The sequence below is a fragment of the Kogia breviceps genome, chromosome 7 (genome assembly GCF_026419965.1).
Source record: "Kogia breviceps isolate mKogBre1 chromosome 7, mKogBre1 haplotype 1, whole genome shotgun sequence".
Taxonomy (NCBI): Eukaryota; Metazoa; Chordata; class Mammalia; order Artiodactyla; family Physeteridae; genus Kogia; species Kogia breviceps.
The window spans coordinates 37332477-37359624 of NC_081316.1; the positions used below are offsets into that span (position 1 = coordinate 37332477).

General features: G+C 44.3%; 1 protein-coding gene across 1 annotated transcript in view; it reads right to left on the bottom strand.

The window, feature by feature from the left end:
• Nucleotides 1-26795, bottom strand: part of NAV2 (neuron navigator 2) — a 764629-nt gene extending 737834 nt beyond the window's left edge. Inside the window, exon 1 of the mRNA XM_067038101.1 lies at nt 26597-26795. Coding sequence (XP_066894202.1) covers nt 26597-26671 — 75 coding nt within the window. The 5' untranslated portion in view covers nt 26672-26795. The remainder of the gene's footprint in view (nt 1-26596) is intronic.
• Nucleotides 26796-27148: the final 353 nt, after the last annotated feature.

The following is a 27148-nucleotide window of genomic DNA, read 5'->3' on the forward strand; positions in this document are numbered from 1 at the left end:
CACAGCTCAAATCTGAAACAGGATATGGTGTGGCGATGAAAAGCTTAGACTCTGGGGTCAGACAGATGACAAATACCAGGCTCTATCACTTATTTACTGTGTGACTTTGAGCAAAGTGCTTAACTTCCCTGAGTCTCAGGTCCTTTATTTATAAAATGGGGAATATAACAGTGCCTGCGATGTACCCAAGGAACATTAGCTGTTAGTGCCTTTTCATTTTCACAAACGTGACCTCATTTAATCCTCACAACAACCTTACAAGGGAGAAAGGGCTGGGATTATTAGCCTCCTCATACAGTGACAAAATGGAGGCTCATAGTAGTGAAATGACTCTTCCAAGGTCATACACACACATTGCCCAGTTTCTGACAATCCTGCTGAAGGACATGGGGGAGCTTGGTCCCATTCAATGTCCCACCATTTTTCTTGAAGTCACCCAGAGACGAACAGGGAGACAAGGAAGAAGCTTGCTTGTTTGTGTCTGCATGGGAGCAAAATCAGTGTGGCCATCATTCTTAGGACTTCAAATCCTGCAGGGACTCTGGATCTAGCTGGCTGTTCCCTGCCCTGGGGAAGGGAAGAGAGTAGATATATCTCCAAACCTGCTACTGGATGATGTTGGGGGCATGTGTATAAGTGAGGGAGGGGGAATATTACCTCAGGATTCTACTGCCTATTTTAAAGCTGACATCAGAGTACTTGTCAATGCTCCATCAGCCTGCCCTCCTGACCCCCAAATCTGGCCTTTGGGAAAAATCTAATTGCCTGCTCTGAGTGACATCGGAGCCGGGTGAGTGATAAAGTCATATACAGTCCCTTTGTGATTATGTGCCTTAATGGAAGGAGGAAGGCACTGAATGAATGCATGAAAGAATGAATGAATGAATGCACACCAGGGTTGTTTACACTAAGCTCTGGAGGACAATTTAGTGACGTCTCCATTAAGACATCTTCTGGGAACTCAGCCCCTGTAAGGATGGCAGCCAAAGACAGAGCCATAAAATAGATGCAGGGGTTGTAGGAAACAAAGACCCTAAATAGCAGCTTCTCTGGGCCTCACATTGGGAGTTTCTGGTCCTTGGGACCCACAAGGATGGACATACAGCTCAGGTAATGAGTGGCTGCACTCTGGGTCACTGGGAGGGACACCACCCCAGAGAAGTCTCTATGAGCAGGAGGGCTGGAGGTCTGCCATCTTGTTTAAAAGAGCCAGTGGGAACCTTTCTGGAAAAGCTACTGCCAGGAGCATCACCCTATCTCCTTGCTATCTGTTCATTCACTCATACTTTCATTGCATGAAGAGGTCTTGGAGCACCTAGAATGTGCCAGGCATGACAGCAGAAATACAGAAATGAATAAGACTTGGCCTAAATCCTTGAAAAGCTCATTGTCGAGTAGGGGAGACAGGCAGGGGAACAGCTGTCCACGATGCAGTATGAGAAGTCCACCACAGAGGTCAGCTCCACTGGCTCTGAAAGCCACAGAGGAGGGGTCCCCATACCAGCTAGGAGGTGGTGATTGGGGAAGGCTTCTTAGAGAAGGTGACTCTTGATCTGAATCTTCAAGGAGGACAAACGGTTCAGCACAGTCAGTGCAGCGGTTGTGCTTGGCAGAGGAAACAGCACATGCAAATGCTCAGAGGCTGTGAGAAGATCCTGAGGGATCAGGAAATTACAGATGGTGCTGTACAACCTAGATTGCGGACCTGGGCCTGGTTCTACCACTCCGGGTGTGATAATTCTGGGCCTCAGTTTCCTTGTCTGCGCAATGATGACTCTGGATTTAAAGATGCAGGTATCAAAGGGAGAATCTACCCAGACCTAAGAAACCTGCTCTAGATGCGGCCCCATCTGCACAAAAAGTGAAGAGCTAACCCAAGTCATTGTTGGAATGGTCTAGCAGCTACTAAACTCAGCTGTTAGAGTCTAACTAGCTGTCTAATATTCGAGAGTGGTGACATAGGGGAGGGGGGTAGCAAAGAGCTGCCATGCATTAAGTTCTCACTATGCACCAGTCTCAACACTCTCTTCTCCAAAGGGGGGAAACATCCCTCCCCACTTTACAGATGACGAGCTGATGATTAGAAAGGAGAAAGGATGTGCATATGGTCCCATCATAAGGGCTGGATCCAGAATTTCATCTGGGGGCTGATTCCAAATCCAGCTCTTTCCAGGACAGCCCTCTGCTTCCCATCCACTACTGGCAGCTCTGGCAGGCCCATCCTAGGGACCTGAAACTTCCCATCAACTCAAACACCTGTATTCTTGCCCGCCTAGGGGCTCCTGATTCCCTTCCTCTGCAAACTGACCTCGCAGGGAAAGCTGCAAAAAGGCGACCCTGCCATGAGGACTGAACAGAGAGAGCAGCCCTGGCTGCCCTCCAAGTGATGGGGCCGTCTGCAGCCCTCCCGCCCTCCCTCCATCCACACGGAGCTTCAGACTTAGATGGGCTCCATGGAGGGTGCATTGGGCACAGCTGCTGCCTCTCCACGAGGTCAGCACGGGCTCTGAGGAGCCACCCTGACGTCATGCCCACTGGTAACCTGACTCTTGATGACTGCCCCCTCCTGCCCCTGCCTGGCTCATCCTGCCCGCACAGGGGAGAGGTCACCCCCTCAGGGGAAGGGGCCAGGTGGGGCTCTTTTTAGCGGCTGCTGAAATGAGAGATAATTTTGGTTATCGACATCTCCCACAGGACTTCCTATTCTCAGAGCTCTGCCTAATGCTTCCTCTCTGGCTGCTTCTAGAATCAGACCTGCTTTCACTTCACACTAAAAGAGCAAGGGTGGCTCTCCCTTTGGGCTTACTCTCTGTGCCCTATGAATTGGCCAAGAGCAGGAGTCTTAAAAGCACATGGTTTGGCTGGGATGTTTTCACTCCAGGACAATAAACACTTATGAATAAACCCTATATTTAATCGCTGACACATGCACTCTAATAAAATGGGTCTAAGGACAAGCCAAACATTAATTTTACTTAAATGTAATTCTAATAAAGCAGACAGAGGAGAAAGCATGAAATGTGAAACCTCCTTAAATCCCCCGGGGTATTTATAAAGCACTTCTATGACTTTAGCACCACCATCAACTCTGGAGGATAAAAAACAAACATGAGACTCGGTCTCTGCCCTCTAGCATCTTACACTCTAGCCAGGAACACAGCGCCACTGTCGCCACTATCACGGCTCCCAGTCAGTATTTACAGAACAGTTACCATCTACTGGGTACCTGCTAAGTACTTGTATTGGCTCATTTGATCCTCCATAAGATGACCAAGATAGAGCAGCTGTTGTTTTCTCCTTTGAACAAAGAAGGGAGCTAAGGTGCAGAGAAAGGAAGGGGCTTTCTGAAAGTCACAGAGCTGAGAGTTTCATCCTTTGACTCCACAACTCATGCTCTTAACTCATATGTGATTCAATGAAATACTGTATCGGGTAGGAAACAAAGAAAGAGAGTTAAAAAGAATCAGAGAAGGGCTTCCCTGGTGGCACAGTGGTTGAGAGTCCGCCTGCCGATGCAGGGGACACAGGTTCGTGCCCTGGTTTGGGAGGATCCCACATGCCGCGGAGCGGCTGGGCCCGTGAGCCTTGGCCGCTGAGCCTGTGCTTCGCAACAGGAGAGGCCACGGCAGTGAGAGGCCCGCGTACTGCAAAAAAACAAACAAACAAAATGAATCAGAGAAGGAACAAGAGAGAAGAGACAGGGAAGGTTTCAAGTGAATAGAAATGGGAGAATCAATCTTGAAGAGTGGCTAGGGCTGGCTGGTTGGAGGAAAGGGGAGAATAAGGTGAAGATGGACAGTCACTGCCAGTTTCCACAAGGAATGCCAGTCCTGCTTGAAATGGCCCAGATGCAACTGACTCTCTCCACATACTCTCATCTGTACCCATGCAACTTGGGCTCTAAACACACCTGAAAAAACACAGCAGAGGGCATCACTGTATCTAGTTCATCCTTTCCCAAAGAGGGAGAGATGCTCTCAAAAGGAAGCTCATTGCCCTTAATGATCAAATTTGGCCCAGAGATCTTCCTGTGAAAGGTAGAAAACAACAACAGTCAAAATATTGTGTGAGTAAACCTACCCTTGCATAGTGAACATAGACACGAAAAGTAACAAGCAATCACAATTTTCTAAAGTTCTCTAAGGAAAAGAACTCCATGAAGACATCTGTAAAGCAAACCACTATTATGTTATATGATGGGAAACAGATCCTTAACTGCTGCACCTTGCAAAAGAAGATGCTTGTGTACGAATTCTGTTGCTGGTGCTGCTACGGTGGCATCTGTCTGTTCCAGGTCACTGCCCCGCTGCAGTCCCACATTCTAATATGTGTTGACTGCCCCCTGTGTACAGGATCTCTGGGCCTCTGGATGGACACTGTGGGGGACACAAAGATGCCACAACAGGCTAATGGGATCTGAAGACTCATCCCACATCACTAGAATCAAAGTTGGAACATGGACAGACAGGGTGACACTGGCTGTTTTCCGAAAACTGGGCAAGGAAGTTCAGTTGGCCCAAGAGGATAAAGTCTGACCACATGTCTGAGAAATAAATGGGTAGGCATCCCTCTGTCAGGAAGTGGGGCTTCCTTTCATGCAGGGGCAGTAATGGCAGAGTAGCTAAGAGAACCAGCTATGGCTTCTATGATATTGTGATAGATTAAGAAATACATATTTAGCCTTCATCCCCAGTTCCTCGCACAGAGCTTCTAAAATCCTTGGAATTTCCTGAGTGATAGGGCTGAGAGGAAAGCCTCGTCTTTGTTTTTCCTGAGTTTATGCTAATGAGATGACTCTTGATGGGAGCTTCATGATGGGGGCTGGTTGCCAGAGGAACCAACCGTAATTAGAGGATTGGAACTTTCAGCCCCAGTGCCCTCACCCCCTGACCTCCAGGGAGGGGAGAGGGGCTGGAAATTGAGTTAATCACCAATGGTCAATGATCTAATCAATCTTGCCTATGTAATGGATCTTCCGTTTAAAAACCTAAATTAAGGGGTTCAAGGAGATTCAGAGTTGGTGGACACAGTGAGGTACCGGGAGGGTGGCATGCCCAGAGAGGGCGTGAAGCTCCATGCCCCTTTCCACACTCCTTGCCATATGTATCTCTTCCATTTGGTTGTTGTATCCTTCATAGTAAACTAGTAATAGTAACTAAACTCTTTTCCTAAGTTCTGTGAGCCATTCTAGCAAACCTCAAGGAGCAGGGAGTGGGAACCTATGATTTACAGATGGTGAGTCAGAAGTACAGGAGGTCTGGCCCTCAACCAAGATGGCGGAGTAGAAGGACGTGCTCTCACTCCCTCTTGCGAGAACACCAGAATCACAGCTAGCTGCTGGACAATCATCCACAGGAGGACACTGGAACTCACCAAAAATGATACCCCACATCCAAAGACAAAGGAGAAGCCACAATGAGATGGTAGGAGGGGCGCAATCACAGTAAAATCAAATCCCATAACTACTGGGTGGGTGACTCACAGACTGGAGAACACTTATACCACAGAAGTCCACCCACTGGAGGGAAGGTTCTGAGCCTCACATCAGGCTTCCCAACCTGGGGGTCCAGCAACAGGAGGAGGAATTCCTAAAGAATCAGACTTTGAAGGCTAGTGGGATTTGACTGCAGGACTTCGACAGGACTGGGGGAAACAGAGACTCCACTCTTGGAGGCACACACAAAGTAGTGTGTGCACTGGGGCCCAGGGGAAGGAGCAGTGACCCCAGGGGAGACTGAACCAGACCTATCTGCTAGTGCTGGAGGGTCTTCTGCAGAGGCAGGGGGTGGGTGTGGCTCACCGTGGGGACAAGGACACTGGCAGCAGAAGTTCTGGGAAGTACTCCTTGGCGTGAGCCCTCCCAGAGTCCACCATTAGCCCCAACAAAGAGCCCAGGTAGGCTCCAGTGTTGGGTTGCATCGGGCCAAACAACTAACAGGAAGGGAACCCAGCCCGACCCATGAGCAGTCAAGTGGATTACAGTGGTTTTTTTTGGGGGGGTTGTTTTTTTTAATTTTTTTTGGCTGCATTAGGTCTTTGTTGCTGCACATGGGCTTTCTTTAGTTGTGTCAAGCGGGGGTTACTCTTTGTTGCGGCGTGCGGGCTTCTCATTGTGGCGGCTTCTCTTGTTGCGGAGCTCAGGCCCCAGGCACGCAGGCTTCAGTAGTTGTGGCACACAGGCTCCACAGCGCAGGCTCAGCAGTTGTGGAGCATGGGCCCAGTGGCTCCACGGCAAGTGGGATCCTGCAGGACCAGTGCTCGAAGCCATATCCCCTGCATTGGCAGGTGGATTCCTAACCACCGCACCACCAGGGAAGACCCGCGGATTAAAGTTTTACTGAGCTCTGCCCATCAGAGCAACACTCAGCTGTACCCACGACCAGTCCCTCCCATCAGGAACCTTACACAAGCCTCTTAGATAGCCTCATCCACCAGAGGGCAGAGAGCAGAAGCAAGAAGAACTACAATCCTGCAGTCTGTGGAACAAAAACCACATTCACAGAAAGACAGACAAGATGAAAAGGCAGAGGGCTATGCACCAGATGAAGGAACAAGATAAAACCCCAGAAAAACAACTACATGAAGTGGAGACAGGAAACCTTCCAGAAAAAAAATTCAGAATAATGATAGTGAAGATGATCCAGGACCTCGGAAAAAGAATGTTGGCAAAGATTGAGAAGATGCAAGAAATGTTTAACAAAGACCTAGAAAAATTAAAGAACAAACAAACAGAGATGAACAATACAATAAATGAAATGAAAACTACACTAGAAGGAATCAAGAGCAGAATAACTGAGGCAGAGGAACAGATAAGTGACCTGGAAGACAGAATGGTGGAATTCACTGCTACAGAACAGAATAAAGAAAAAAGAATGAAAAGAAATGAAGACAGCCTAAGAGACCTCTGGGACAACATTAAATGCAACAACATTCGCATTATAGGGGTCCCAGAAGGAAAACAGAGAGAGAAAGGACCAGAGAAAATATTTGAAGGGATTACAGTCGAAAACTTCCCTAACATGGGAAAGGAAATAGCCACCCAAGTCCAGGAAGCGCAGTGAGTCCCACACAGGATAAACCCAAGGAGAAACACGCCGAGACACATAGTAATCAAATTGGCAAAAATTAAAGACAAAGAAAAAGTATTGAAAGCAGCAAGGGAAAAATGACAAATAACATACAAGGGAACTCCCATAAGGTTAACAGATGATTTCTCAGCAGAAACTCTACAAGCCAGAAGGGAGTGGCATGATATACTTAAAGTGATGAAAGGAAGAACCTACAACCAAGATTACTCTACCCGGCAAGGATCTCATTCAAATTCAATGGAGAAATCAAAAGCTTTACCGACAAGCAAAAGCTAAGAGAATTCAGCACCACCAAACCAGCTCCACAACAAATGCTAAAGGAACTTCTCTAAGTGGGAAACACAAGAGAAGAAAAGGACCTACAAAAACAAACCTGAACAATTAAGAAAAAGGTCATAGGAACACACATATCGATAATTACCTTAAACGTGAATGGATTAAATGCTCCAACCAAAAGACACAGGCTTGCTGAATGGATACAAAAACAAGACCCATATATATGTTGTCTACAAGAGACCCACTTCAGACCTAGGGACACATACACACTGAAAGTGATGGGATGGAAAAAGATAATCCAGGCAAATGGAAATCAAAAGAAAGCTGGAGTAGCTATACTCACATCAGATAAAATAGACTTTAAAATAAAGAATGTTACAAGAGACAAGGAAGGACACTACATAATGATCAAGGGATCGATCCAAGAAGAAGATATACCAATTAGAAATATATATGCACCCAACATAGGAGCAACTCAATACATAAGGCAACTTCTAACAGCTCTAAAAGAGAAAATCGACAGTAACACAATAACAGTGGGGGACTTTAACGCCTCACTTATATAAATGGACAGATCATCCAAAATGAAAATAAATAAGGGAACAGAAGCTTTAAATGACACAATAGACCAGATAGATTTACTTCATATTTATAGGACATTCCATCAAAAAACAGCAGATTACACTTTCTTCTCAAGTGCGCACGGAACATTCTCCATGATAGATCACATCTTGGGTCACAAATCAAGCCTCAGTAAATTTAAGAAAATTTAAATCACATCAAGCATCTTTTCTGACCACAATGCTATGAGATGAGAAATGAATTACAGGGGAAAAAACATAAAAACACAAACACATGGAGGCTAAACAATACATTACTAAATGACCAAGAGATCACTGAAGAAAGCAAAGAGGAAATCAAAAAATACCTAGAGACAAATGACAATGGAAACATGACAATCCAAAACCTATGGGATGCAGCAAAAGCAGTTCTAAGAGGGAAGTTTATAGCTATACAAGCCTACCTCAAGAAACAAGAAAGGGGCTTCCCTGGTGGCACAGTGGTTGGGAGTCCGCCTGCCAATGCAGGGGACGCGGGTTCGTGCCCTGGTCCGGGAAGATCCCACATGCCGCAGAGCGGCTGGGCCCGTGAGCCATGGCCGCTGAGCCTGCGTGTCCGGAGCCTGTGCTTCGCAACAGGAGAGGCCACAGCTGTGAGAGGTCCGTGTACTGCAAAAAAAAAAAAAAAAGAAAGAAACAAGAAACAAGAAAAATCTCAAATAAAAAATCTAACCTTACACCTGAAGGAACTAGAGAAAGAAGAACAAATAAAACCCAAAGTTAGCAGAAGGAAAGAAATCATAAAGATCAGAGCAGAAAGGAATAAAATAGAAACAAATAAAACAATAGCAAAGATCAATAAAACTAAAAGCTGGTTCTTTGATAAGATAAACAACATTGATAAACCATTAGCCAGACTCATCAAGAAAAAGAGGGAGAGAACTTAAATCAATAAAATTAGAAATGAAAAAGGAGAAGTTACAACAGACACCACAGAAATACAAAGCATTCTAAGAAACTACTACAAGCAACTCTATGCCAATAAAATGGACAACCTGGAAGAAATGGACAAATACTTAGAAAGGTATAACCTTCCAAGACTGAACCAGGAAGAAATAGAAAATATGAACAGACCAATCACAAGCACTGAAATTGAAACTGTGATTAAAAATCTTCCAACAAACAAAAGTCCAGGACCAGATGGCTTCACAGGTGAATTCTATCAAACATTTAGAAAAGAGCGAACACCCATCCTTCTCAAACTCTTCCAAAAAACTGCAGAGGGAGGAACACTCCCAAACTCATTCTATGAGGCCACCATCACTCTGATACCAAAACCAGACAAAGATACTACAAAAAAAGAAAATTACAGACCAATATCACTGATGAATACAGATGCAAAAATCCTCAACAAAATACTAGCAGACAGAATCCAACAACACATTAAAAGGATCATACACCATGATCAAATGGGATTTATCCCAGGGATGCAAGGATTCTTCAATATACACAAATCAATCAATGTGATAAACCATATTAACCAACTGAAGAATAAAAACCAAATGATCATCTCAATAGATGCAGAAAAAGCTTTTGACAAACTTCAACACCCATTTATGATAAAAACTCTCCAGAAAGTGGGCATAGAGGGAACCTACCTCAATATAATAAAGGCCATATATGACAAACGCACAGCAAACATCATTCTCAATGGTGAAAAACTGAAAGCATTTCCTCTAAGATCAGGAGCAAGACAAGGATGTCCACTCTCACCACTATTATTCAACATAGTTTTGGAAGTCCTAGCCATGGCAATCACAGAAGAAAATGAAATAAAAGGAATACAAATTGGAAAAGAAGAAGTAAAACTGTCACTGTTTGCAGATGACATGATACTATACATAGAGAATCCTAAAAATGCCACCAGAAAACTACTAGAGCTAATCAATGAATCTGGTAAAGCTGCAGGACACAAAATTAATGCACAGAAATCTCTTGCATTCCTATACACTAATGATGAAAAATCTGAAAGAGAAATTAAGGAAACACTCCCATTTACCATTTCAACAAAAAGAATAAAATACCTAGGAATAAACCCACCTAAGGAGGGAGACAAAAGACCTGTATGCAGAAAACTATAAGACACTGATGAAAGAAATTAAAGATGATACCAACAGATGGAGAGATATACCATGTTCTTGGATTAGAAGAATCAATATTTAGAAAATGACTATACTACCCAAAGCAATCTACAGATTCAATGCAATCCCTATCAAATTATGAATGGCATTTTTTATGGAACTAGAACAAAAAATCTTAAAATTTGTATGGAGACACAAAAGACCCCGAATAGCCAAAGCAGTCTTGAGGGAAAAAAACGGAGCTGGAGGAATCAGACTCCCTGACTTCAGACTATACTACAAAGCTACAGTAACCAAGACAATATGGTACTGGCACAAAAACAGAAACAAATCAATGGAACAAGATAGAAAGCCTAGAGATAAACCCACGCACCTATGGTCAACTAATAAATGACAAAGGAGGCAAGGATATACAATGGAGAAAAGACAGTCTCTTCCATAAGTGGTGCTGGGAAAACTGGACAGCTACATGTAAAAGAATGAAATTAGAACACTCCCTAACACCACACACAAAAATAAACTCAAAATGGATTCGAAACCTAAATATAAGACCAGATACTATAATACTCTTAGAGGAAAGCACAGGAAGAACAATCTTTGACATAAATCACAGCAAGATCTTTTTTGACCCACCTCCTAGAGTAATGGAAATAAAAACAAAAATAAACAAATGGGACCTAATGAAACTTCAAAGCTTTTGCACAGCAAAGGAAACCATAAACAAGACGAAAAGACAACCCTCAGAATGGGAGAAAATATTTGCAAATGAGTCAACGGACAAACGATTAATCTCCAAAATATATATGCAGCTCAATATTTAAAAAACAAACAACCCAATCCAAAAATGGTTAGAAGACCTAAATAGACATTTCTCCAATGAAGACATACAGATGGCCATGAAGCACATGAAAAGCTGCTCAATATCACTAATTATTAGAGAAATGCAAATCAAAACTACAATGAGGTATTACCTCACACTAGTTAGAATGGGCATCATCAGAAAATCTACAAACAACAAATGCTGGAGTGGGTGTGGAGAAAAGGGAACCCTCTTGCACTGTTTGTGGAAATGTAAATTGACACAGTCACTATGGAGAACAGTATGGAGTTTCCTTGAAAAACTAAAAATAAGGGCTTCCCCGGTGGCACAGTTGTTGAGACTCTGCCTGTGGATTCAGGGGATGCGTGTTCGTGCCCTGGTCCGGGAGGATTCCACATGCCACCGAGCGGCTGAGCCTGTGAGTCCGGAGCCTGTGCTCCACAACGGGAGAGGCCACAACAGTGAGAGGCCCACATACCACACATACACACACAAAAAAAACTAAAAATAAAATTACCATATGATCCAGCAATACCACTACTGGGCATATACCCAGAGAAAACCATAATTCAAAAAGACACATGCACCCCAATGTTCACTGCAGCACCATTTACAATAGCCAGGTCATGGAAGCAACCGAAATGCCTATCAACAGACGAATGGATAAAGAAAATGTGGCACATATATACAATGGACTATTACTCAGCCATAAAAAGGAACGAAATTGGGTCATTTGTTGAGACGTGGATGGATCCAGAGACTGTCATACAGAGTGAAGTTAAGTCAGAAAGAGAAAAACAAATATCGTATATTAATGCATATATGTGGATCCTAGAAAAATGGTACAGATGAACCGGTTTGCAAGGCAGAAATTGAGACACAGATGTAGAGAACAAATGTATGGATGCCAAGGGGGGAAAGAAGCGGTGGGGTGGGGATGGTGGTGTGCTGAATTGGGTGATTGGGACTGACATGTATACACTGATGTGTATAAAATTGATGGCTAATAAGAACCTGCTGTATAAAAAGATAAATAAAATTCAAAAAATTTCAAAATAAATTTTAAAAAATCTTTTTTTTAAAACGAAAAGTACCAGAGGTCTGAACTTACAATTAGCATCTGAACCAGGGGCAGGCTTGTGGGACTGAGTCCTTAACTTGAGGGATCTGACACTCACTCCAGGTAGATAGCATCAGAAATGAATTGAATTGAGTTGTAGGGCACCCAGCTGGTGTCAAAGAATTGGTCTTTGTCGAAAAACACACACCACACACACATATTTTGTGTCAGAAGTGTTCTGTAAAAATCATAGCAGTAGAGCTTCAGACATACCTGGATTTGAATTTCAATTTCATCATGTTTTAGGCTAGGGAACCTTGGGGGAAGCTGCTCAACCTAAGTCTTCTCATCTGTAAAATGTGGATAATATCCACAATCAGATTTTTGTGAAGATTATAGAATGGTGTCTGTTATACAGAACATGCTCAAACATTAATTGTCAAATGAATGAATGAATCAGTAATAGCTAATACTTAACACAGCACTTAATATGTGCAAAGCACTTTTCTGAGTATTATTTTAACTTGTTTAATGTTCAAAACAACTCTAGAAGAGAGATATTATCATTAGCCCCATTTATAGATGAGGGAACTGAGGCACAGAGAAGATAACTAATTTACTGAAGGTCAAACATCAAAGGAAGTGGCAGATTTCAGTTTTAAACCCAGGTCTGACTACTGATCCCATGTTCTACCCACTGTGATGCTTTGTACAGAACTTGGCACATGGTGAGTGTTCAGTAATCAGTCGATATTATTATTGTTGCTGTCATATTGCTAATGACGTAAAGGGAGTGTTTCCAAACTGAGGTCTGTGTACCCCTGAAGGTATATGTTATTTTAAGTAGTACATCAATAAACTTTAAAAACTTCATACCCATGATTTCATTTTCATGAGTATTAGAAAGAAAAATAAGTAGCACATCAAACCTGGGATTTCACTGATATTATCCTGTGATAAGGCTAATTTTGTTTGAGTCTATTTAAAAACAGATATGGAGTATTAATAATATAGCAGAAGTCAGGGCAGTGGTATATTAATGTCTATAATAGCATCTGATGAAAAAGAGCATAGGGTTTGGAGTCATGCAGAGCTGGCTTCAAGACCCAGGGCTACTGCTTCCAGCTGTTGGAACCATTGGAATGTTATGAACTTCTCTGAGCCTGAAGTGGGAACAACAGTGCTAAATAAGATGACAAAGTACTAAAATCCCTGCACCACTGGACCTCAGCAATCGCTAGTCCACCTCCACCCTCCAGGCAACCCCCATCCTAGGCATATGCATTGCCCTCACTCATGTCTTTCCCCATCACCTCTACCTCATTCTCCTTAATCTAGCTGAGATCTAGGATCTCTGGGCACCATTCTGGGGTCCCAGGGATTCTCCTCACAACTTCACTCCAGCAGTGAACTTCACTCCCTTCTGCCTCCTCAGTTGTGTTGGTAATAAAATTTGGAGACTCCACAGGAATCCAAGTAGGAAGATGCTCCAGGGACACTGGCAGAAATAAGATTTTTTTCAATTACCGTAGGCAAAGGGCTTCATGTTGTTCTAGTAATGCAAACTGCTTATTTGCTGTTTCCTTCTTCAGTCCTAGGCGGGGCCCTGCCAGTGACTGATGGCCGTAAGAGAAGAGAGAGCATGCATCCAGGGCTCCTGTTTCCAAGTACCCTTGATCTCAATCGGCAGAGCGAGTTGGCTCCCTGGGCTTGATGCAGCGGCCTCTAGATGATGGAAGGCAGCCAGGGACGAAGATGCTTTACAGCTGGGAACCTTGCCCGGCCTTCCAACCAGAAGATCCCCTCCTAGAGCTACCCACATGCCAAATACTAGCAAAAGGCCAGAACAAGGAGTCAAAGAACTTCATACAAGTCCAGCAGGAGCTGAGGACCAAGGAGAGACAGGACTCGCCCAGTCACAGCTGTCACACCAGGTGATAAACTGGGATTGTAACTCAAGTCCTCTTGATAGTGTGACTTTTCCTCACTCTTCTATAGACAAGAGATGTTAGTTCCAAAGTAAACCCACTAACAACGCAATAACAAAGTGCAGTTTCTCATGGCTTAATATGAGCTCAGAGACTGGTAAAGGAAAGTTCAGTTTTGATCAGTACCAATGCAATATACCAGGTGCTGTGCCAAGTACTTTACATACATTATTTCTTTTAATGTAACCCTACAAGGTAGAAACTATTAGTATCCACATTTTATAGATGAGGAAGTGAAACTCAGAGACATTAAAAAACTTCTTCCGGGCTTCCCTGGTGGCGCAGTGGTTAAGAATCCGCCTGCCAACGCAGGGGACACGGGTTCGAGCCCCGGTCCGGGAAGATCCCACATGCCGCGGAGCAACTGGGCCCGTGTGCCACAACTACTGAGCCTGCGCTCTACAGCCCGTGAGCCACAAGTACTGAGCCCACGTGCCACAGCTACTGAAGCCTGTGTGCCTAGAGCCCGTGCTCCGCAACAAGGGAAGCCGCTGCAATGAGAAGCCCGCGCACCGCAACAAAGAGTAGCCCCCGCTTGCCGCAGCTAGAGAAATCCCGCACGCAGCAACGAAGACCCAACACAGCCAAAAATAAATAAATAAATAAATAAATTAAAAAAAAAAAAAAACTTCTTCCAAGATCAAAAGACCCAATACATTCTGAGGCACAGATCGAAACCCAAATTGCTCAAATTGCTGAAGTTCTTCCTACCTTACCATCTGGCTTCCTGCTTTCCATTGTTTTATTTTTAACAAATTTTTGTTTAATTAATTTATTTATTTATCTATTTATTTATTTTTGGCTGCGTTGGGTCTTCGTTGCTGCACGCGGGCTTTCTCTAGCTGCGGCGAGCGGGGGCTACTCTTCGTTGCGGTGCGCAGGCTTCTCACTGTGGTGGCTTCTCTTGTTGTGGACCACGGGCTCTAGGTACACGGGCTTCAGTAGTTGTGGCACGTGGGCTCAGTAGTTGTGGCTCGCGGGCTCTAGAGTGCAGGCTCAGAAGTTGTGGTGCATGGGCTCAGCTGCTCCAGCATGTGGGATCATCCTGGACCAGGGATTGAACCCGTGTCCCCAGCATTGGCAGGCGGGCTGCCAACCACAGCACAACCCTGTTTTCCATTGGTGAAAGCCCCATCTTCCCTGGTATATTTCATTTATCAATCAGTGGAACCTAAGTGGATATTTGTTTCAATATTCATTTAATACCTGATTGCTCCATTGGACTGTGAGCTTTACGAAGGCAGGGACAATCCAGTGACAAAGACAGACATTCAATAGATGATTCCATCACTCCCCTGACCATCCAACCCAAAGAGTGCCTCCTCCTCTCTGGTCTCCTCTTTCCATCAAATTCTATCTAAGAACATAGAGATGTCAGTCATTGCCTGCCTACACATGCCTCCTCCTGGGATAATCTACTCTCAAAGGCTGCCATGGACCATGTGACCCACCCCCACTGGAGCCGTAGCTGACAGGCCCAGGAACACACCCACAACTCATGAGTGGCCAATCTAGTGGCTGATCTAACTCTCTGGACTTGCTGCTACGCTGGACAAGATGAGATAAGCCAATCTGAGCATCGCACATCTCTGAACTAAGCAACACAAAGGGAAGTTCTCAGTGGACAGTAATATTGAAAGAGCTAAGTTGTGATGGCAGGTGGAGGTGATGACGGTCAGCCTTGAATTTAAAAGGGAAGAGAAAGAAACTATGAACAGCAGCAGAGGACGAGTTCTGGGAAGAAGAGAAAGGAAGAGATGCACTGAGAGAAGCAGAGAAGGGGAACAATAGCCAAGGAGGAACAAATGGCAAGGACCTAGAGTTGCCTCATCTCCTGCCCTTCCTGAAGCCTGTCTTGACATTTCTCTGGGTTCCTAAGCACATGTGTCCTCTCCATTAACAAACAACAAACTTCACTTTTTCCTAAGGGAACTTAAGTGAAACTCTTTGCAATTAAAAAAAAATTTTTTTCCTCCAACCCATTCCTGCAAAGCCCTGATTTTGGTGCTGATGGAGGTGGTCACAGGTTTTAATCCATCATGAAAGTAATTCTCAAACCCCAATGTATGTTAGAATCACTGGAAGGCAAATTTAAAATGCATCTTGCTAATTGTAATCAAGATGTTGACTCCTGTCCTTCAAGTCCCACTGTGACCCCCCCAGAGGTTCAAGGGAGCGTGGATACAGGAAATGGACAAGGCTGTGAGTAACCTTTTCTGTACTTACTCAGCTTAGCCAAGGGAGAAATCCCCACATACACCCAAGTGTATTTCTCAACCTTCCTCTCTGACACACACAGTTACGCAGCTCTGGCTCATTCCCCAAACGGCCTCCAGTTCCCACATCAGACACCAACCTGATCTGGCTCCATTAGCCACCCTCCCAATCCCAACCCTCGCCTCTGCTTCCTCAAGTGAACTGGGAATGCAGATGCTCCCTCCTCCCAGAAGAGGCTGCATTATAAAAACACCCACTCCTGCTCTGCCAACCGCATCTCCTTGCATTTCTCTCCCCAACCCCCCGCCCCCACCCCCCTCCCTCTCTTTCTAATTATCCCAAAGAGAAAGAAGATTAAAAATTAATGCCCTGAGGATAGGAGTCAGAGATGTCATTATTTTGATTCAAACCGCAGGCATGGAGGAATCTGATCTAAGCTTTAGGAGCAAAGTAACCTAAGACAAGATTTGGAAAACCTTGATTAATTGGAACTTACCTCTAGGTAACCAGATTTTTTTTCTCCCAGTGCTGCAGTTTTAGGGGATACTACAAAGTGTAATAAATGAAATTCAGAAAACATATTCACGCAAAAAATGCAACTTGTGGTGGGGGAGTGTTGGAATCCCACAAAAGGTTTAGCCTCATCTGTACCTACCAGAGTCCTGTAAATTGTCAATTAATGTGCAGAACGATGAGGTCAAGGAAGTTCCTACAGGATTGCTACACAAAGGAAGACTTGGTTGCTGTCATCGACTCTAATTCTAAAGCAGAAAAGCGGACTTTCTTTGAGGGAGACATGCAGTAACAAATGTTTAAACTAAAAGTAATTTTATATGACCTCAGTTAACCAGAAATGGAAACTCAAATGAGCAGCAGTCACCCATCTCCCTCTCCACGCCCCCCCCCATTTTATTCACAAAATATGCCACTTAGAGAATTTTGCCAACCAAGGAAAGGGAAACATATAAGAATTATAATAGATATCATTTAATTCTTAATTGTGTGCTAACCACTGCATTAAATACTTCAAGTGCATTATATCTCATAACCCTCACCAAAGGTTTTATTATTATCATCCTAATTTTCAAGATGAAGCAACAGAGGCTAGAAAGGATAAATTATCCAAAGTAATAAGGTCCCAAAGTTATGTCCTTAACAAATACCAAACAGCCTAGGTGACATTGCCACTCTCTTCCTCTCTTCCTCTCTTCCTTTAAGACCATACCTTATATAGTTTAAGGAAGGAATTAATGATGAAACAATTGATGAAACAATTGTATTGTACAAACAATACAATGGAAAAAATTAAACTCTAAAGAGATCAGGTAAGTAAAAGGCTTTAACAAATATGCCAGCCCTACATAGGAAGCCAGCTGGAAGGTGGCACTTCTTACTACTTCTTATTAAATCTCGGCCCTCCTTTGTGCTGAGGACACAGTAATTTGATTCCTGGACGCCATCTGGGACAGAGCTGGAACTTATTGCAAAGCTATCCTCATGCAATTTATGTGTATCTTTCAAATAAATGGGAAAAGGCCACCTCTGAGGTGCCTGAATTACTGTTCAACTTCTTGCACCTTTAGGACCAAAAATAATTAACTTTTCCAGTATCTTTAAAGTAGGGTCCCCAAAATGTTATCTTCTTCCCCATTGAAAATTAAACTAAAATAACAAAACATCAGCATTTATTTCAGCTGATTGATGGAGGCAGTTTTATTCCCTGGAAAGTGACCCTAAACTAGAGGATAAAGACTAGGGATCTTCACCCCCATCTAGTTATGAACAAGTTGTGTGATGTTGGGCCGGTCACTTGGCCTGTGCATGCCTCACTTACCTCATCCACCAAATAGAGACAGAGTCAACTACTCTGTTATGACTAGTGCAGGAGATCACGGTGCATCCGGGGTACTTTAGTCATGATCCAAAGTGCCACTGGGCTATCAGACACCATTCTAGCAGGTATGGGGAGGGGAGGCTCTGAACCTTGGAGACCCCTGGGATTCTTGCCACATGGAATAGGAGTCAACCATATCCAGTTGCTGACCAGTTTCTGTTCCTCAGATTCTATTCCTGTATCTGTGCTCACTTCTGCCTTCCCTTTGTCTTAGCCCTGGAATGGAAGCTGATCATGAATGCCTATGTGGCTACTGTGGCCTTCTAACTGGTCTCTTTGATTCCAGGCTCTATCACCTGCACAGCTACCCTCACCCCTTCCTATCCACCCTGGTTTATTCCAGAAATCTTCCCAAGCACCGCTTTCACGGCATTCCCTAATTCTGACACCCCCAGTGGTTTCTCAATGCCTACAGGACAAAATCCCAACTGTTCATATGGCTTGTCCAGTTTCTCCATTCTCTGTCCTCATCTTTTTCATTCATGGATTTTCTCACTCAACAAATATTTCCTAAAGACCTATCAGACATCAGGCAGTGTGTTGGATGCTGGGGAAGTGACCTAGTGTCTGCCCTCAGGGAGCTTACAGTCTGGGTTGTTGTAGGTAAAATGCCTTAAGCCAACTCTCTCTCTCCCCGTGTGCCAGTGTATTAGTCTGCTAGGGCCGCCATAGCAAAATACCATGGACTAGGTGACTTAAACAACAGAAAATTATTTTCTCACAGTTCTGGAGGCTTGAAGTCCAAAATCCAGGTGTCAGCAGGTATGATTTCTCCTGAGGCTTCTCTTTGTGGCTTGCAGATGGTGGCCTTCTCGCTATGTCCTCACATGGCCTTTCCTCTGTGCACACATTCCTTCCTCTTCTCAGAAGGACACCAGTCATAGCAGATTAGGACCCCACCCTTTTGTCCTCATTTAACCTGAATTATCTCCTTGAAGGGCCTATCTCCAAACACAGTCCCATTCTGAGGTATACTTCAGCATATGAATTTGGGGCAGGGGGACACAATTCAGTCCACCCTGCGAGCTGCTTATTTAGTGCTCCCTCCAGTGTGCTCCTCACTCAGCCTCTTATAGGCAGAGCTCAAGTTCCTCCTCCTCCAGGGAAGCACTCTCTGCCCACCCTCCCAAACCTGCCAACCTCTCCAAGCCAGACACACACTTATTTAATGTCACTGTCACTGCCGGTTAAACTGACTCCTCCAAGGCAATGGAGGTGTCAAGAGACGGGGGACACTACCTAAGCTCACCATTATGACCCCAGAGCCTCATGCTGTGGCTGGCTGGCATACAGTAGGGACTCAAGAAATAAATGTGGGATGAATGAATGCATAAATGAGACTGATCTTGAGCTGTCTCACATTCTCCGCACTGGAATGAAAGCAGGGCATTGCCCTGTCCCCTTTGCTAGCCTCTCTCCCCCTATATCTGAACAGAAGCTCAAAACTTACTGAACTGAGGTGCATCCAGCTACAGTCTTTTTCCAGCCTTCAGTGACATGTGAACTGTGCTGTGGTAGGCCCTCAGTGTACATCCCCTGAGCGTTTGGTTAACACCCCCTCCATGCAGGCCAGGCAGACAGGCAGGCCATCCAGGTAGGGAGGTGTCTGGAGGCTGATCAACTTGTAACTGCTGCCACCTCCGGCTACAAAGGGGCGACAGCAGCACATGGGCCCAGGACGAAGAGCAAGCATCTCAGCTCATCTGGAAAGAGCTCAGGGAGCTGGGGCTGGAGCTGCATTTTTACCTGACATGTGAATATCCATTCGTCCAGAGCCCTGATCACACTGGCAGCATCTCAGAGCTCAGACCACTAGGAGGAGAATTCCTCTACAGCAGCTCAGCCTCACCATGGCCAGAGACTGACCTTGGGGAGGGTGGTGGCATGGAGCTCTGATTTCAGGAATGATATGGACATAGTTCCCAGATGAACAAACACCTGTAAGATGCCACACAGGCAAACCCTGCTATGGAGTATGTATGCACACACATGTGTGTATGTGCATGTCCATGTATATACAAGTACACAACTAAAAGGAAGTTAGAAGAAACTATTTTTAAAGTAAATTCCAGTTTAAAATTTTTAGAGATATAATCCTAATGGTAGGTGAAATTACAGTGAGGTGCTGGAGCCTAGCAGACAAAATAAGTTGTGGAAACTTGGAGAAATCCTTTCCTTTGCATCTGTAAAATGGGTTGGTAATACCTACATCAAGGGCTTGGGGGAGATCTAAATGAGATAAAATGAATGCCTAGTACACTCTCTGCCACATAGCAGTTGTACAATATGTTACTTTCCCTATCCTTAGCCTATTTCTTAATCGTTTCTGAAAGATTCACTAAATCTAAGTCATGTGTGCTTGGGAAAAGTACCTTAAAATACATCTTGCTTTCCTTCTTTGCCTGAAAAGAAATAACAACTGCTCTGCTTCCACTGGTGCAAACCAAGCAAAAGAGCACTTCTGCTGTGAGAAGCATTAGAAGGTGTCACTACTTCAAGTCGCTCCATTCAAAGGGCTGCAAGTCCCCTCCAGCCACCGATGTACCAAAGCTTGGCAACATCTTAGATTCATCCCTCTCTGTCAGTTTAGGGACTAGTCTAGTCGCTAACCCAAATTCTTCTGCTCCTTCCTTCAAAATGTTGCTTCAATAGGCCCCTTCTTTCTATTCCACTCACCAGACCCCATCTAGTCTCCCGAATCAAATGTATTCAATCACTGCAGGGAACTCCTAACCATCTCCTTGAATCCTATTTCTCCCTCTTCTCTGTCTAAGAGTGGACAACATATTAAACCAGTCCTTTTGGAAGATCAGATTCAGCTTCAGGACCACAGGGAAAAAGAAATCTCAAAGCAACAACTAACGTTCATTCATTCAACCAATATTTACTGGTGCCTACTGTGTGCCAGGGGATGAAGAGATGGGCAAAACCAGTTCCTTCTTCAATGAGCCAACGATCTAGTACAGGGTGTGACATGTAGAAAAACATCTGGGCCATGAGGAGAATGCCGTGAACTGCTACCCCAGCTGCATGTGAACAAGGTATTAGAAACAGGAGGAGGATGCATTCTTCATGGAGGATGGATGAGGGGTCTCAAGGTGGACAGGCGGGCATGTGCAAAAGCAAAAGCTCAGAGGTGGGGGAAACGTGAGGGTTGTTCATGAAACAGAAATGAGAGTTTGGCAAGAGAATATTTGGATAAAAGAGAATGGGAGACTATAATCACAGCAATTCCCACTCACTGATTATTTACCATGTTCCAGGCACAGGGCTAAGCATCTTACAAGCTATGCATAAATACCACTGAGAAAACAGCTCAGGGAGGTTACAGAATTCTTCCAGGAGTAAAGCCATGGTCTATGAAACTCCAATGAGATTTGAGCTTCTACTTATTACATCCTAGAAGTTGGGCACAGCGTAAAGTGCCAGGGGCTGGGGAGGGTAAGGTCATAGCAGGAAAACACTGAATAGGATGACAACACTCCAGGAAGACTCCAAGAAGAGTAATCTGGCCAGGAGTAGAGGATGGTCTAAAGGAGAAATGGAAATAAGAGAGCCAGCCAGGAGGCTATGCCACCAGCCAAGCAAGAATTCCTGGACCTGAAATGAAGGTGGTGGCAGTAAGACCAGAAAGAAGAGACAGCTGCAGATACAATGTAGCACAGGAGCAAGTGGGACTGATGATAGGATGAAAAGGTAGAGGACTTAGCGGGTGGTGGAGAAGGTAAAATTATTCTGAGCTGCAACCACGTGACAGGAAAGTCAGGGATGCCAGTAAGAAAAATGAGGGGGAGAGGATGACAGGGCAAGCATGGTAATATCTTCCACTTTGTAGGGCAGCATTTGGCAACCCAGAGCCGTTCGGCCAACCCGGGAAATTTTAATTATACAAAGCCCAATTTCACTCTCTCCAAAGTCATTTTAAAAAACTGTCCCCAGGAAGTCTTTCATGCTGAGAGGCTGACAGCCCAGACTAAGCCATCTTTGTCACCACTCAGTTATCACGTGTCTTAAAAACCCCTGAACAATTCTTATTTTATGTTCATCCTCTGTGGGAAAGCTCCGTCTGTGAAGGACAAACTTCTAAGGAGGAGTAGAGAAAAAAATCAATCAAAAAGTCATTCCCTTGACTGATCAATAGGTGTCTGTCAGGGAAACTTTACTTCTCCCAACTGTGCTAGTTAAGTGGGTTCTTACAGCACTAAACAATACTTAACCTCACTGAATTTCTCTCCGTGGCAATTTGCAGCCCCATGCCTCTCTGGATTTTTCCTGACGTCAGCACAGAATTTGAATTTGACAAGTGCTAGGGAGGCATGGGGAGCTACTGTCCATAAGTGACACCAAGATAAGTCCCCCAAGGGGGAGTTCTGAATGGCACCCCTCCCTGCTGCGGGGTGAGTGTGGGCACGTTCACATCTGAAGTCTGCCATCTGATCTCCCCATGGCCAGCTTCTGCTCATCACTGAGGTCTCCGCTCAAAAGGCACTTCCCTAGGGGGGCATCCCTTATACCCAGCTACAACACACCCTCTTGGGGTCAAGAAATGGTCTATATCTTGATCTGTGTGGTGGCTGCACAGGTGTAATAGAGATTAAAAAAACTTTATCAAGCTGTAAACTTAAGAAGCATGGACTTTACTGAATGTAAGTCACACCTCAATTAAAAGAAAATTAAGAAATACTTATAAGTATGAAGTTCATCCTTGCCACACCCATGACACTACCCAGGCCGATTTATTTTCTTTAGCACGTAGGCCACTGTCTGCAAATAGATGATGTAGCTGTCGAGAGAGGCACTGTCCAACACTGTAGCCAACTAGTCTATTTAAGCTTAAATTAATTTAAACTAAATGAGAACAAACTTTTTTTCTTTGGCCACACCGTGCAGCATTCGGGATCTTAGTTCTCTGACCAGGGATCGAACCCATGCCTGCTGTAATGGAAGTGCAGAGTCCTAACCACTGGACCGCCAGGGAATTCCCAATTTAAACTAAATGATCTCCTCAGTCATATTAGCCACATTTCAAGTGCTCCGTGGCCAGATATGACTAGTGGCTACTGACGTGCACAGTTCATGAATGGAACATTTCCATCATTGCAGAAAGCTGGATGGAAAGAGCTGGTCTAGAATGTAAACTTCAGGAAGAAAGCGATCATATCTGTCTAGTTGATACCCAGCTCCAAGAATAGGATTTGGCACATGGAAGGTACTTCATAAATACTTGCTGAATAGATGAACAAAGGAATTTTGTAATACCAAAAAAAAAAAAAAATCACAGAGCAAGAACCAAAACCTGGAAACATCCTAACTGTACATGCAAGGGATTAGTTAAATAAATTTTGGCACATTCTATAATGGAACTCTCACTAGTCATTAAAAGTCATGAGGTAGGTATGTATGTAATGAGTCAGACAGATATCCACACTATATTAAGTGGAAAAACAAGGTTCTTAAAAATATGTTCAGTATGATTTGCTTTTATTAAGAAACACAAACCAAGAGTAGTCAGGAATGCTATATATCAAACTGTTAATAGCAGTCACTGCTGGATAAAACTAGAGAAAAGAGGAATTTACACTCTGAATTCTTCTTTAATGTTTAAATGTGTAATGAGTGTGTATTCCTTGAGTATTTTTGTGTGTGTGTGTGGTACGCGGGCCTCTCACTGTTGTGGCCTCTCCCGTTGCGGAGCACAGGCTCCTGACGCGCAGGCTCAGAGGCCATGGCTCACGGGCCCAGCCACTCCGCGGCATGTGGGATCTTCCCGGACCCGGGCACGAACCCGTGTCTCCTGCATCGGCAGGCGGACTCCCAACCATTGCGCCACCAGGGAAGCCCACCTTGAGTATTTTTTTAAAAGATTTTTTAAAAAATCACATGTAGCCCTCTAAGAACAAAAGGACAATAAGAAATACCACATTGCAAATTGTCCCAAGAATATACAGAACATTTCTTAAATAATTACCAATCACCAAAGTCCTTACAGCTTTACTTCAGTTAATCTTAACAGTATCCCTATAATTAAATACTATTGTCCTCTTGGAAAATGTAGAATCTAATAGTCAGAGAGTTTAAGTAGCTTTCTCAGAGTCACACAGCACAATTGGAATTTGAACCCAGCTCTCTGGTTCCACAGCTCATGGCACTCTTCACCACAGAAAGCACAGGCAAATACCCTCAAAGAGCCAGATCCTAGAGGAGCCCTCAACAAGGCACTCTATCTGTATGAAAACCAAAAAAAGGGCCAAGTTACAGCAAGGTGCATGAAACCTACCAAACCTTAAAGAAAATGGCTTTGCTGCTCTGGACAGCAAGAAATACAGCAAAATGAAGCGAGCCACTCTCTCTCTGCCTTGTCTCCGCAGCTACCCACAATTGTCCTTCCCTGGGTAACACACACACAAACACACACACACACACACACACACGCTCACTGACGGCAATGCCACAAGGATCTGGTGCCAGTGAACGCGTGGTAACTTAAGCATGCTGATGGAGATTTCCCAGCTCCCCAATGGATGCCTTGATTGTGCCTTTGTTGGAGTTTCAGCCAATCCCCCCTGAAGAGGGGTTTTCAGCTCACCCGAGATATCTGAGCCAAAACACTGGAGAGTCGCCTTTCAGCTCCGGGGACAAGACATTCCAGGCTGTGTGCCGGGAGGCTTGTTCAGCTTCACACTTGACACAAATGGGGTGTGTGTTTACCCACAAACACACACACGCACACACCAACAGAAGCTGTTGCAGTGGCGATATTTCTACAAGAGTGCCCAAAACTGTACTCGAGCAATATGGAACTATAATCACAATGCCTATCAGAAAAAGCAATCTAATTCCTCCTCAGCAAAGTTTCAACCACTGCCTGGAAAATTCAGTAGGAGATGAAATGTAATACTCTATTAAGCCTTATTTTGCCAGCACAAGTGAGAGCTCATTCAAGCACAGAGAGTCATTAAAACGGATCTTACATATATCATTATAAATTTAATAATCGCCATGACAGCTAGAGTTCAAGTTAAAATGAACGTCAGCTGAGCATGACCAATTGATGTTAACCCAGCTGCCGCGGAGCCTCACTTGGGGTTATATTCTACTTCCAGAGGCTCCATAGTACATGTACACCCAACACAGCCAGAGCCAAGAACAGATGGGAAATGCAGATATCCATACCTAACCAAGGAGAGGCTGTCATAATTGCATATTATCTCGGTGTACCAGCCCAATTAAAATATTCTACAGTGTCAGAGGTCCCAAATGTTCCTCCACTAAAGTGTCTGGATATCAAACTTGGCTTACACTTAGTAAAACGCAGTCAATCCTAGGATCTGTTCACAACAATTACCAGTTTTCCTCCCATCTCTCAGAAAGCTCCTGTAGAAATAGGAGCAGACAGGTCTAGCAGGTTGTACACTGGATAAATTACAGACCACAAAACAAATTTCACTTATCCAGGTGCCTAAGATAGTGGGCATTCTTCCCACATTACGGTGAGTGCAGCTTAAAGAGTGGAAAATTTTTTTAGAAATAGAGTAATTAACTGTTTTTAAAATATGGTTTGTTTCCATTTATGTTTATTTTTTGAAGGTCAGAGGAAAGCCCCATACTAAATCCTTTACACACACACACACACACACACACACACACACACAGCCACTGAAAAGTATAGGGAAGAGGTGTAAGTCTAGTTTTCACCTCCACAGATATTTCACACCAGGAAGAGATTATCTTTGAGACTCATGAAGAGAAGGGATACTCCACTCCACATGAACAGAATACCAGAAGTTTTTCAACCGTCCACAACATTTCAAAGGAAACATCAGAAATTATTTTCAGATTAACATAGACCCTGACTCTCCTTGGGCTGTATTTAACCCTGGCCACCCCTGGTCCTAGAAATTCCCCTGGGAATGAGGAAACACAGGAAAAGTAGCCACTCAATGCTACTCTCGACCACATTTGGCTTTTGAAGACAAGTTGAACTTTAACTGCAAGGCACAAGTCCTGGGTGACTGCAGCTTTCAGACCAATGACAGCAAATGACCTACACTCAACGGGCCTTTTAAAATGGCTTTGACATTCTCACAGATGCGGCCAAAGAGTGGAGTAGAATATGGTTTTGATCCATAAACACAAGAGCCAGCAGACCACATGGTGAATAACTCAAATGAAACCACCGCTGTCAAGAGTACCATTTCCAAAAGGTGCTAACAGCGTATAAATCCCAAAGGGGGGCTTCAGTACAAATAAGCTCATATTTGACTTATAGAACACCAACACTTTTTGTCAACTCCCTGAGCTGAGGCTTATAAATCTTTGCCTTTCTGATTTTTTTTCCCCTTCTTTCTCTCTCCCCTTGCCCAACAAGTCAAGGCTTCAAGTCCAGCACTAGGATCTGGCAAATCAAGAGCCACCATCCCACCTCCTTAACCAGAGAAAGACAAACCAGCAAAATCAATGAAAACAACAACAATGCGATCGACCACCTGGGCGCTCTGAATCATGCCCAGCAATTCTGGCGCCATAAGCCAAGCAACAAAGTTCTCACTTACCCTCTTTTGATCTTCCAGTCCGTGGGTTACCAGTTTTCTCTTCTGCTGTTGGCTGGACTCAGAAGCCGATTCCATTTCCCAGGAATAAGATCCCCTCTCTCCTTCAGCGATGCTTCCAAATCCACAGAGGAATAAAAGAACCCAGGCAAAAGTGATGCATGCACGTGGCCTGACACGGCTCCTGCCAGCGGAGGAGATCCACACTACCTTTTCAAAGGTCTTCCCGACTTCTTAAAATCCACTCGGGAACCTCTTTCGCCATGGCTGCTTTAGCAATGAAGGCGGCTGCTGCCGGCATCCTGAGAGCTGGGACTTGGGGTTTTATTTCAGTTCCAGTGCCGGCTTCCTGAGAGCCCAGAGGACAGATTTGGGCAAAGACGAGTCCATATCCTGGGGCATGTGCCACATCACTGCCCCAGAAATCCTTCCCCTCACAGTCTCCTTGGCACTGATAATTTATATGTCAATAACAATGGAAATGGGCATTTAATCCACCGAGCTGATAGCATCCACATCCCTCTCCGGCAGCCCCTGACTCCCATAAATCACCAC